Source organism: Ptychodera flava, chromosome 6 (assembly GCF_041260155.1).
Source record: "Ptychodera flava strain L36383 chromosome 6, AS_Pfla_20210202, whole genome shotgun sequence".
In the NCBI taxonomy this organism is placed as follows: domain Eukaryota; kingdom Metazoa; phylum Hemichordata; class Enteropneusta; family Ptychoderidae; genus Ptychodera; species Ptychodera flava.
In genome coordinates, this window is record NC_091933.1 from 35,764,797 (window position 1) to 35,778,706 (window position 13,910).

The 13,910-nt window shown below is 38.3% G+C and overlaps 2 protein-coding genes across 2 annotated transcripts; one reads left to right on the top strand and one right to left on the bottom strand.

Annotated features, from left to right (window-relative positions):
- Positions 1 to 649: 649 nt before the first annotated feature.
- On the top strand, positions 650 to 7,478 carry LOC139135619 (aldo-keto reductase 1B-like). Its single transcript, XM_070703110.1, has 9 exons — positions 650 to 807; positions 1,032 to 1,199; positions 1,674 to 1,790; positions 2,272 to 2,349; positions 2,934 to 3,050; positions 3,512 to 3,621; positions 3,813 to 3,978; positions 4,341 to 4,423; positions 6,200 to 7,478. Exons 1-9 carry the CDS (start codon positions 724 to 726, stop codon positions 6,228 to 6,230), a joined length of 954 nt encoding a protein of 317 aa, XP_070559211.1. The 5' UTR covers positions 650 to 723; the 3' UTR covers positions 6,231 to 7,478.
- On the bottom strand, positions 7,444 to 13,094 carry LOC139135618 (carbohydrate sulfotransferase 11-like). The gene is made up of 4 exons (XM_070703109.1): positions 12,894 to 13,094; positions 10,668 to 10,758; positions 9,572 to 9,645; positions 7,444 to 8,577 (listed from the first exon to the last, which is right to left on the bottom strand). Exons 2-4 carry the CDS (start codon positions 10,750 to 10,752, stop codon positions 7,741 to 7,743), a joined length of 996 nt encoding a protein of 331 aa, XP_070559210.1. The 5' UTR covers positions 10,753 to 10,758; positions 12,894 to 13,094; the 3' UTR covers positions 7,444 to 7,740.
- Between the last annotated feature and the right edge of the window lie 816 nt (positions 13,095 to 13,910).

Consider the following 13,910-nt stretch of genomic DNA (forward strand, 5'->3'; position numbering starts at 1 on the left):
AATACCGACCTTACTACCTTTTTTCAATAACCAGTTACAAAGTTGTAAACGACGACACACATCAACTTAAACTCCACTCTTATTGATATGCATTGAGGAATGAGATTTGTTAGGGATGCGATTTATTTTCATCCCATTATTTCCTGACCAACGGATCCGGTAAATTTGTGGATGGAGAGACTGTGGTTAGATACAGGCATACTTATATAAGCGTCCTGCTGCGATTCAGGTCTCTTAAATGTTTAATGGTACTGATCATACATTGGTTATTCCGCAACTGAGGTAGACCGTGATGGAAGGATCAGTTGTAGGTCAACACATTTGCTGGTTGGATTTGGAGCATGCTCAGTGGGTAAACACATTTTGTGGTTGGGTTGGCAGCAGGTTCAGTACACGTGGCAAAAAATAGCACAATAAACAATGCAGTTCAAATCAGTGTCAAAAGCTTGAATGTTAGAGTTCGACACATTTACATTTACACTACTTGTAAGTAGAGAATTTATGTGAAATACCTAGCTCCAAAATGATAAATTTGCTATTTCGCATTTGTAAAGTATTAGCAAGTAATTCCACCGAGTGGCCTGTTAAACAGATGTGACGCGATGACGTGGCCACATCTGTCACACAGTTGCTGGTCATAGTGTTTTTTTGTCTGGCATTTGAATATCTGTAGCAGTATTGCACTAAAAAACTGCACGGCTTAGCGAGCAAGTTGCGACCATTATGACAGAAGCAAACAACACCATTCCATTACTTACTTTACAAGACGGGCATAGGATCCCTCAAATTGGACTTGGAACATGGAAGGTAACATTTCAGAATAAGAATGCATATATAAGAATCATTCAAATACTAGTAGTTCCTATACCTGGGTGAACACCTCTTTTCTGCCCTTTGCTTTCATGCCATTTTTTTGGGTAAAAAATTTGTCATTTTGCTCATGCTCTTCAATATGGAGTGAGAAGGTGACTGCTATTAACTGCGAATGTGGAGTCTTTCACCTCCATATAACATCACACTGTCTCTTACAGTGTTCGCCTGACGAGACCGAGGCAGTTGTCATGGCAGCACTTGACGCCGGCTACCGCCATATTGACTGCGCTTTTATCTATGGTAATGAAGTCGGGGTCGGCAACGCTATGAAAGGGAAACTTGACGGAGGAAGCCTATCACGGGAGGATATGTTTGTCACGAGCAAGGTAGACAATACCTCATTTGCGATCCAATATCGGTGACTAAAGTCTTAATGCCGTTACTGAAAACCAGGGCAAGTTTGTTTTGTTTTGTTTTTGTTTTTTTTTGTTGTTTTTTTTGGGGGGGGTCGCACCTGGAAAATACACTTTAGTCGAACCGGCTCTTCATGAAGTCGCTATATGTACGCACCTATTATTACCGCACCTTGCCAATCTTTTGTAGCGATGGTAATATCCTAAATGCTCTCCTAGTCCGTTCGTTACTTTGACTCTTACTCTCTTACTCTCTGTATATTTAGCCATTGGTAAAATTTGAACCTGTTTAAACTTAATTTTTACAGCCTGTACTATTAACGTAAGATGGATTATTGAATTCTGAAAACTGGTTGCATGGATATCCAGGAGCTTGAGTTCCTTTGTAGTTCTATCAATTAGTATATGACACGCAAGTTTCAGTGACATGAGTAAAATTATTTTCAGTTGTGGAACACGTATCATGGGAAAGATGACGTCAAGTCCGGGTTTTTGAGGTCATTGGAGAGCCTCCAGTTGGAATATTTGGATCTTTTTCTAATACACACACCAGTCGCATATCAGGTAAGTTTAAGCCTTCTCAAATCGATCATGCCGAGAATTTTGCAAGGTGGGTTTTTAATCCAGAATTCATGCTGACAATTGTAACAGAACTTGATGAGACAAAAATGGATAAGTAATGCAAAATCAATTCAAATTCAAACGGAAAAATACGTGGGACATGTAGACCTGGTTTTTCAATGATCGTAATTTCATAATAATATGTAATACTGTAATGATATTACTATTGACGAGTATGATATCACAATACAAACTGATGCTAGCTACTATTCGCAGGCAGATCATAATTATATGAATAGTCTTCTTTGAACTCGCCTGCAAGTGTCTTTGCTCATACTTGCACGTTTTCTTCTGTCTGATGCCGACTTGCAAAACTTTTGAACTTCAAATTTGTCTAAGACACTTGGTAGTCGATGTATCATGCGTAAAGTGGAAAGGTAGTGCATTTTCTGACTGCGGTATTACTTTTTATTGGAGCTAACAGAGAGGTGACCAGATTTTTCCTAAAGGAGATGATGGTTATCCAATCTTTGCTGACGTCGACTACATCGAAACGTGGAAGGTAATTTTAGTGCAGAGAGCACTGTTTTTACCCCTAGACACCCGAGGGTAAGCCGTCAGCAAACAAATTAGTTTCGACTCGATCCTCAAGAAACCGAATCACGTGTATTTGTACAAGCCAATCGTTGATTTTCACTTGGGGCTATGCAAAAAAAAAGCGCGCCGCCAAAACTGCGTAAGTAACACTGACTTGCCGTGGTAGATATCACCGACACCTCTTTCACCATATATGGACATATGCAAATTTACTTTGACTCTGGCAAAAACTTTTGCAGTAGTGCATCTTACATAGGTCACATGGCCCATATATCTGTGTGCCCTCACCGAATATCATGAAACCATGTAATATAGTACTTAATGCAAGCAAGAATACGGTTTTAGATGAACATTTGAAGATAGGACATTTATCACCTGATCACAAGCTATATCAAGTGTAATCTTAAAAAAAATTAAAGAACCGTGTTCTGTATGGAGCGGCATTTATACTGCAACAACTGAGCTGTATCATAGCACACAGAAATAAATACACCAAAGAACAACGACTGTTGATGAGTTAATGTAGATAATATGATTCATTTTATTCAGGGTATGGAGTGTTTGGTGGAGGAAGGTTTGGTCAGGTCCATCGGTTTGTCCAACTTCAACGAGAAACAGATCCGGAGGGTTCTTGAAGTCGCAACCATTAAGCCAGTCATTAATCAGGTAGGCTGTCCCAAACGACTGAAAACAATTAATGACGAAGACGTTTCACTCGACTTTTTCAGTGAGGTTGTCAGTTCAGAATCCCTATTTTGAAGAAATCAATTCAGCGAATCTCGAAGCGAATGGACGCCATTTCCAGTGTCCTAAGTACTTTGAAAAGATTCGGCATATAGCACTCACTACTGGGAAAAAATCATCAACCCAAAAGTCGTACCATGAAGGTGAACTAAATAAATCCCTCACCGATGCCCGGTCAATGAGAAAAAACAAATAAACGACAGCTAAATTTGCTCATCTTTTTAAGAAAGGTAATTGAGATCGAGAAATTCAAAGTCATTGAAGTGAAACCAGCGAGAGAGACTGAGAAAAGCTATGCTGACCTCTGTTATTCAAGCAAACATTATCTAGTCAAAATTCAATGTACTTCGCCCATTAATGGCTTTATTTTATCAATTTTTCAGATTGAAGTCAATCCCTACTTTACAAACACCGCGTTAATTGAATTTTGCAAGTCGAAAAACATCACAGTTGTCGCCTACAGCCCCCTTGGACCGACTGCTCATCGAGCCGGGTAAGTCCGGTGAACAATCGTTCAGATTGTGTTTCTTTATCGACATCAGCCAAACTTCCCCTTCTCCAATATACCAACGAATAGACTGCAATTATAAAATGGCTCCTCGTGTTTATGTCTGGCCATCGCTTCCGTCATTATAAACTTCTTGCTTTGAAGTTTGATGTCTTTGTCCTGTTCCATGCCCTCAGATACTCTCCTGGTGATAAAATCTTACTGGAAGATCCTGTTATTAATGCCGTTGCCAAGAAGCATCGCAAAGCGCCCTCACAAGTTGCTGTGAGATACGCAATAGACAAGGGCCTTGTTGTTCTCACCAAGAGCAGCAAATTCGAACGTATCAAGAAAAATATTCAAGTAGGTACTTTACAGATTGCGAAAATTGTAATGCCTAAGTAGCTTTCCTCAAAGATTCAAACCTCGGATAAACCATACTAATATCGGAGTTTTAACGACTTACGGAAGAACCGCCGCTGGGAATTTCGAGATCGAACATGTCACGACGACAGCTTATTGTACATCAATTCACCAAACGGCAGGGGATTTTATAATTGGGCGGGAAATGAGTGGTGTGCCAAAAACAGAATTGCATAATACTTTGAAAATGCGCTATCTCAAATTGTCGCTGCTCTCTTTGAAGTAACCCAGGGTGGTATATTCCGTAACTTCTACAAGTATTTCCTGTCAATGTGATAATTGATTTCTTCACAACTCTGTAGGTGTTCGACTTTCATTTGGATGAAGATGACATCGTGGCTATCGACAATATGAACCAGAATCAGAGAACAGTGCCGTCGACGATGTAAGTCTACACACGATACTGACTGCAGGGTTTAAAGTAATGAATTTGCCTTCGATAATTTGTCACCAACTTGTAACCAGAGGACGCATAAGCCGTCTCAGTCGTGATATCTAGCTATTTCAACGGTTATCGTTATTGGCAACCAATCCAAAGGACAATGAACACTGAAAATCTGACGAGAATCTTTTGAGGTAGAGTTAAAGAAGTCTATGAATAAATTCAGGGCAAATCATAGAGCAGAATGCTATAGTTTTCAAACAAATTTAGGGACTGGTCAGTTTCTTCGGCCTGGGGGGGGGGGGGGGCGGTGGATTATTTTTTGCCGACATCAAAAAGTGTCTGACCCCCCTATTCCAAATTTTGAAAACAGGGTGACCCCCTATCCCAAATTTCGAAAACAGGGTGACCCCCCTGCACTCGACAACTGTAAAACAAAAGGTGGACTTAAAATATATATATATATATATATATATATATATATATATATATATATATATATATATATATATAATATTTTACATACATTTATATTTTAACTGTCATTCTGTGTTTTAATGAAATTGTTGACATGTCAGTTGTAAGATAGGAATTTCAAAGTGTCAATCTTGAAGTTTGAATACAGTACATTTTGAATGAGCTGTGAATGTATTTTACATTTTCTATGCTTAACCAGATGTCCTGAACAGAAATGGATGTCAATCATTAATATCAAAGAGGAAAAAAGCAGTAAATCAAAAATTTTGATGGGTGTTAAGACTTGCCAGCCATCCAATTAAATTTCCTGAGGAGCCATAGAGAGGCATTTTAGCCAAATCTGATGTGTGCAGTGTCTGAGATGACCTTTTCTTGTAACATTGAAACCATAGAAGCATAGCTAATAATGACAAAAACTGCCCTTTTAACTGTTATTTTGGTCATAAAAAAGCATCATTCTACAGAAAACCTGAGACACAAAGGAAAACAGTTGCATCGATGACAACGAAAGATATCTTTTCATTTTTCTATCTCTAAAATAAGTCACTGTATCAAATATATATTGTGAAATATTTGTGCATGTTGCTTTCTCATACTGAATTCTCATAGAGAGAACAGGAAAGTATCAGGAATTTGTCACGCTTTTCATATGAAATGCAGATTTCATAATGGTACAGTTTCACTTAGCAAACATCAAGATATCTCGGGCATATATCTCTGATTTATTAAAGTATGGCGCCCGAAGGGCGCGGAGAAAAATATGAAACATCCTGATATCTCTGGTATGGTATATTACTTTTATATAAAAGTCATGCACAGGAAGGGCGTGCTGAAAAATGGTATTATTCTCTGATATATCAAAGTAATGTGATCGAAGAGCACACTGAAAAATATTGAACATACAGATATCTCTGATATATGTATGCCTGATATGTTAAAGTTGGGCGTGCTGAAAATAAGCTTCTGATTATTAAAGTTATGCGCCCGAAGGGCGCGCCGAAAAATGCAACTGAATGATGAAATTTGTGGCTGACACGATGCATTTTAGGCAATGATGAGCCTGTGTCGAAATTCAAAAACACACTGACCCCCCCTATTGGGCATTTCAAAAGCATGGTGACCCCCCCCCCCTATCACCAAAGTCAAAAACAGGGTGACCCCCATGAATCCACCGCCCCCCCAGGCCGAAGAAACTGACCAGTCCCTTATATGTGATAACAGGTACTTATAAATGTCGATGTCTCCCCTTATATTGACAAGCATCCATTCAAAGAATTTACTTCTATCCACTTTCACCAACAGGAATTTAAAGAGTCCATACTACCCGTTCTGAGATCTGCTTACGGACTTCTGAAGAACGTTTGAAATTCACTGTCAACCACCAATCAGCAAGAAGGTTTGAGCGCGGGTACACGATGTGTGAGAAATCCATGGGGAAGCCATGGTTGGTGAAGAATTTAGCGTCTGTTTTCTTCTGTGACATTATCCCTTGAAAAAAGAGACATAAAACAAATACCAAGCATATATGAACATTTCCGCTGCCTAGTAGGCATAAGGGTTAGAAAGACCGGATACAAAAGCCAGTATTATTTGCATCTTTTGGGACATCGTACAACAGTCACTGCACCTGTATTGTCCTACGCTAAGTTCAGATCTCGACAAAAGTATATAACTTAGCACTTGTACAGATGTAGGCCTACCCCATTGGTTTATTTAACACGTTACCCTTGAAAGCCATTTTTATAACCAAAGAAAAAACCGTAACGGCATAAACTATGGACACATTTTTTCTATGTCCTCACCTAATTTCCATCTGAACCGTACAGTGACCATTTCTGGGGTCGCAGGTTGTATGAAACCCATGCAATAACAGAGGTCAGGCTCAGTCATAGCCATCTTTGACGAAGTGACGTCATTGACGTCAACATGTAACCCTATTACGCCACCATCGGTGTGTTTTCTGAACGCAAATTAACATTCTGAAGCAAAACATAAAAATTTATCCCAAGTATCACTTTTTATTGTTATCTACTTATTAAACTGAACAAACAAAAGTTTTTGATTTAATATAGAATGCCAAAGTCAACAAAAGAAAAAGATTTGTCGTGTGGCAAACTGGTCAAAATTATAATACAATGTATTCATGATTTGATGGCGAGCGGGCTACTGACGACAATATAATTTATTAATAAACTTCTGAGTACAAAAAGAACAGCAAATGTGTTTTCAATTACTTGTAAGTAGACAACATATTTCCGCATTTACTAATATGTATGTGATTATTTCCATTGCTGTATTCGTTGTGGTTGTTTTTTGACGTTGTTTTACGGTGTTCTGGTATCACGTTTTACTGTAGCGTGTAAGTTTCCAGATTCTATCTTAAATCAATTCCCAATCATTCATTTTATCCATGGACAGTGACAAAAAATAGTTGAACATTGATTTTCTTTTCAACGAAGGACACCGCAACGCCATGAAAACACTATTGCAGTGCGTGCAGACGAATTAAACAACCACACGACAACGAGAAACATTCTGCATACAAGGCCAGCGAAATAAAATACGCAATATTGAAAAGTGATGCAATGTATATTTTCAGTTCTTCCATGACTGAGGTACCATGCCGACCTAAACGTTTGCAAAGAGCTAGCTAACATCTTGCCCGATCTGTCCTATACACATAATCTGAATCACCATACCAGCTTTTTTGGAATCATATTCATGTTGTGGATTTTAGGCATATTGTATGATAGACAGAGATCGTTGGCCGAGTTACTTCATTTTAGGGTCTCTAATCAAATTTGAAAGTAAACTAAATCTAAACAACATCATTTAATCCATAATTAATTTCCCGCTATATCAGACCAACGTAAATATGAGTCAGGGAAGGGATAGTCGAGTAACTTGAAGTCGAACTGATAGATACGATACAACTTCAAGATATTCTCCGGCGAAACTTTCGAATAGTATCGTCTAAGACTCCCAGTATCTGAACTTTTTGTAGCATCTTCATCGTTTGCAGGAAAGACTACTTTCCCATCGACGCCAGCTTGTTGTAGGATGTAGTGGGCGTCCTGTTTCATATCCTCCAGCTTGCCGATGATGTCATAGCCCACGTGACAGATGGAGCATAGTTTGTGAATCGGTATCAAGTTCTTATCGCTGAAAACTTCTTTCGAAGAAGCTTTGTCAACGAGGTATTGGACATACTCCTCGAATTTAACATGTTTGACTTCCCTACGCTTGCTATCACGTTTCTTCAGAAAGTCTGCAATTGCCTCATACATCGGGGACTTCTCCCCGGGGATTTCAACGCCCTTTCTGTAGACAGACAGAAGGCGTTCAAAGGGGTGGCGCACGAATAAAAATTTGAGATAGCCATCGAGGCGCTTCTGTTGCTCTTTTATCGTTAGTTTCTCCAGATAGCGATAAGCCTTCAAGTTTTTGGCTGCCCGGGTGTCGTTTGCCGTGATATTATTGGTTGAATCAGCTATTCCAGAGAGTACCAACCACACCTTGTACCAATTTGTGACTGCAACCTTTGCAACAGGACAATATAACAATTTGTACTTATCTAGGTAAAGAACTTGACCATGCTGATCGGATTTGACATTGAGACGATTGCATCCTTTACGCAGAATAGCTTTCCGTCTTTCGTAGATCTCGCTTCTTTTATGCTCCTGAGAATAGAAATAGGAGAGAGGTCGATCTTGCTATGATTTTTATAGAAAAATATTCAAATATTTGCTTATTTCCATGATGAGAATAAGTTTAATGTAGCCTGTTTTTACCACATATAGTTAGGGACGGAGAAAGTGATGGTTTGAAATGATCTGTCCATTACGACGTTTAATTTCCCTTCAATTTTTATCATTATTAATTCCTGCAAAAGGTAGCTGCAAAGCAAAAGATAAACTAACTACAACATCCGTGATTCGAGGGCAAAGGCTGGTCGACTATTGAACGTACAAATCACATTCATTACAAAGTATGCACTAAATTTAGTGATGGGGGAAAAACTGTATTTCATATTAGTAGCTGAATAAAGTGGGAAACTACATCAATTTAAATAAGTTGTTATTTTCCTAATGAATGCATACACTACGGGTACAGAAGTGAATAGACAAACTTAATGGTGAGAAAATGTCATGTTCTTATCTTTTGTACAAATACATCGCATGGAAGCACATATCACTCCATCGACTTGATCCGGCTAAATTACTTCATGACATATTCAACCTTCAAGATTGCAGCGGTTATTATTTAAGATTACGGTGCATCATTAATATTCCGTTTCTTTTCGGACACAAATTCATTAACTAACAAATACATGTAGACAAAAGTGCAGTTGGCGAAAATAAAATATTTATGTCTCTTTGCCAAGGAAACGAGAACACTGACACCGTTTCCCGAGTACATTTTTTATAAACCAAATTGCTTCCTCACTCCTTGTGCTAGAATGACGAAAATGAAAAGATTATTTTCCCGCATCTCTACATGCGAGTCTGTTGAATCAACTGACACCACACCAATCTCAGGTTGTCTACAAAGTAAAATCGAATTACGGAATCGATGCAATAGTTTTGATGTAACAAAACGGCCCCTGCGTTGATGCAAAAGAACAAGTAACTGTCCATACTGTTTGTCAGTGATTGCTGTCCGTGTGTTACCTACCTTCACCACTTTGACGCCGTGTTTCATCGGTGGTGCTTGAAATGTCTTGGTGACTCGGCAAGAATGCATTGCCTCTTCGGTGTCAGACATCAAAGGGAAAAATTGTGAATGGGTTTAGTTATTGATGAAACGTATTTTCATTCATGAAAATACTCCTTTGTGCAAAATACAACTTAAAACAAGTTTTAGGACAGTATATTCTACGAATGAAATTCAACAATCTATATTGATTGCCCGAAATGTCGTAATGTTATTATAGAAATAAAGGGAGACGCCCTGACCAATAATGTTTATTTATGGGCAAGAGCGAAAGGAAAGCCAAAAATTAACGGGCGAGGCTTGCCGAGCCCGTCAATTTTGGCTTTCCTCTCTCCAGCGCCCATAAATAAACCTTATTGATAAGCGCGTTGTCCTTTATTTTCATTATATTATGAACGAACCCAGGAAAACCGTCAAAATTTAAGAATATTTCCTACGCGAAAGACAACGGGGCCTCAGAACATGTACAAGATGCGACGCGCTGTCGCCTTCGCTGTAAAATCTTTGCAAATCCGAATATATTTTGGAAAACAAGTGTCTAATCCTGGCCCACAAGTGCTTCATTTTGTTTGTGATTGATTGTAATCTTTATACAAATTACAGTTTATGTTTTAGTTGTAAAGTTACCATGTTGACATTATTATTCATATTTACTGGCATGTAAACAAGCTATTATTGTGTAGTTGTGGTCAGTCACGTGCTTCAGCTCGACCAATTAAAATGCGACGGACAGGTCATGGTAATATAATTAAAAGTTAGTGCCCACACGTTGCATACTGAGTGAGTTCTATGTGAGTGCAGTAGGGTCAGATATGCATAAAATTTGTGAAAGCTTGCCATTTTAAGCAAAACAGGTTGATATTGAGTCATCCCAGATAAATCAAATACAGCGGTGTGTAATGGCACAAGAGTGCGTTTTACCAATCCATATCTAGCTTATTACATAGTATATCTTCCCCCCTCCACTGTCTATGATAGTATACACTGAAGAGCTTGTTGTTTGCCTTAAAATGTTAGCTAATTCGAATGACCAGTGAAGATTTTTTTAAATCCTCACCTTTGAGATCCTCCATTGGAATCACCATTATCACGGCCAAACAAGACAATATTGTGATTATTAACACCGCACATCGGTACTTCATCTTGACCTACAAACGGAAAATGTCTCATCAGTATGTAGGGGAGGTTGTTTCATTTGGAGGGAACTGTTAAGAAAGAATGAAAGATCTAATGCAAGCAATGGGTTAGAGAACTCTGTTCCACAGATTGTTCATCTTTCTATCTATCTATCTATCTATCTATCTATCTATCTATCTATCTATCTATCTATCTATCTATCTATCTATCTATCTATCTATAATGTATGTATGTATGTATGTATGTATGTATGTATGTATGTATGTATGTATGTATGTATGTATGTATGTATGTATGTATGTATGTATGTATGTATGCATGTATGCATGCATGCATGCATGCATGTATGTATGTATGTATGTATGTGCATGCATGTATGTATGTATGTATGTATGTATGTATGTATGCATGTATGTATGTATATACATATACACATATCACTTCAAGTACAAAGTAATAATATCTGTTACTTAAGTTTCATGCATCCTGCAATCTTCAGACAGAAAGGAATTTAGCAGCTACACTTCCGTTTATATGGTTGGGACGTACCATTTTGTTTCTAGAGGATGTTAAAATTTGATAAATAATATTTGTTTTGGTGGTGACATTTTGAAACCAACTCAGAGCGTAGATTTGTCAGCATTGATAATGTGTAGCTTTTCTGATATACAAATATTACATCACTTGCTTGTGTTAGAGCATAGACCCTCGAGAAAAACAGTTTTCCTCGAGGGTCAATGGTTAGAGTACGTCGATGCTTTGTCAATAAAAGAGCAGGACGTCAAAGACCTGGTCTATGTCTTTTAAAGATCATAAACTTTGACAGCTCTGTGTTTTTCCTTTATTTGTTTTTACGGAACAATTCCATGTGATTTGCATCTTGAAGGTGTTATCAGTCAGGTAAAAACCATTTCAGTTCTGTCTGAAGATTGCAGGATGCATGAAACTTAAGTTACAGACATTATTACTTTGTACTTTAAGTAATTTGTGTTATTATTTTTATTATTCATAACGTTCTGCTTTTAGCATCGAGCACTGTAATTTCCCACGAGGACATCTGTATACTTCGATCTGTTACTTGAGTTTTATGCATTCACAGGATCGTCAGATGGGTAGATTTTATTGTATGAAATTTACTTCGGGTGCTTACATCTAAGTATCAAGTTGGGTGAAACCATTTGTTGTGGTAGGTTGGATGGAAATTGGACAAGTAAAATTTGTTTTCGTGTCGGCACTTGGAGACAAACTCAGAACGCTTGTTTAACAGGTTGGACTTATCTGCACTAATTGTGAATAGCTTTTCTGTTAGACAAAGATTGCATTTTTGACACATTTGAGTAACTCTACTTGCTTTCGATAGGATTGACCAAGATAGTTTGAATGGTTTGTTCTTAGATTTCAAGTGCCAGACATTATTTGATACGATTTGTCTGTAAAGCAAGACGGAAATTTTCTGTATGTGAACGTGTCAGCGTAATTAACGACAGCTGCTGCAACTATCGCCCACTGTAAAAGTTGCAAAATCTATCATTATTGGGCAATTTTAGTGATAAAATGATATTACAAAATTAAAATGTAGGCGACGACACAGTTTCCACAAAGATATACAGTACACATAAGGTAAATATGGCTATTAAAGTTAATACTTTAGAATATGAAATCTATCATATCAGATATGCAGTCTATATTCACATAAATTGCAGCTGATGCATTCCCCTATGTTATAGATAGGGCTTGTCCCTCATCTTATGAAGTGTAAGATAAGGAAATTTAAACGACTATAGGTAGAAATAAATTACATGTTGTTCATTCAGAGGATATTGCCGATACAATGGAACTAGTTCAGTAACCACATGTCTTGGTGCGGAAATGTATAGAAAACTTTGAATGACCGCACATCTGTCGTGAATACTGTACCATAGATATGCTTAAATTTTCTGCGACTTTCGAAAATGATTTATTTGATTTTTGAGGTAACCAAATGAATGCATACCATGTCGACACAGAAAGTAACCAAATGAATGCATACCATGTCGACACAGAAATTTACCAGAATAAATTAAAACTTCGAATAATTACTAATGGTATAAAATTAGTAAAGTAGCTATCTTTTTAATCATCGATTGGGATAAACTGGCATACTTACTGCCGTTCCGTGTATGTATTCTTCCTGAACGTCAAAATGACCCACGGCAGTGGCGCGCGGTTCGCCTGCTTATTTCTGAAATCCTTATTTGTGATGACGTCCAGACGTACATACGCTGGCCGTTGGGTGGCACCACAGCGTTATCTGAAAAGATGTCCGATCACGTGACTTCTAGGTGGTCGTTTGTATTCCTGGCGCCGATGTTGTTGTACTCGGGTCTGATTTCCGGGCAATGGGCACATGGGCGATGCATTATGGGAAGGGTACCTTTGTACGCTGGGTATTTCCGGTAGGTTGTTTAATTGACTTTCTTTTTAAAGTTTATTTTAGAACGAAAGCCTCGCTTAAACTAATTTTTGAGAATTGGAAAATTGTTGATTTCGCAACTAATCAAGACAGGTGCAGCCAATGAAATGCTTTTGCGTAATTTTTCAGTGGGCGTGAAAATTTATAAATAATCAGTGGGTGGGGAGAAATAGTCAATTTTTACTTTGGGCACGCGAGAAATTTCAGTTTTTACAATTGGCGGGGAGAAAATTCCTGTAACCGTACCATATAATTGGTAGAGGGACGGAAATGCTATGGTCGATGGAACTTTGAGGAGGTTTAAGCCATGCCACCGATGCGGAGAGAGCAGTGGGGAGTTTGAACGTGTGGGTAGCGGCGAGGAGCAGTCATATGCTGGTGGGAGGGCAATTAAGAACAACTTCAATTTCCCTTCCACATTATAAGGTCAAGGTCAAGAATATGTAAAATTAGTGTATCATTCTAAGAAACTCGTATTGTGATTTTGTGACATTGGCCGAATTTACCTGTTGCCTGTGCCTGTCAAGATATACTCCTTGTAACATGGCGAAGAAAACTATAAACAAATCATTGGCTGTTTGTTACAAGATCTGGTCGAGAGACAACCTGTAAATCTTGCAACATTGTTCATCCACAGCGCATTGCAACTGGCAAGTAGTGTGTATGCGTAGTGACATGACGTCAGTGCTCAGGGGTCAGGCAAGGTCACCA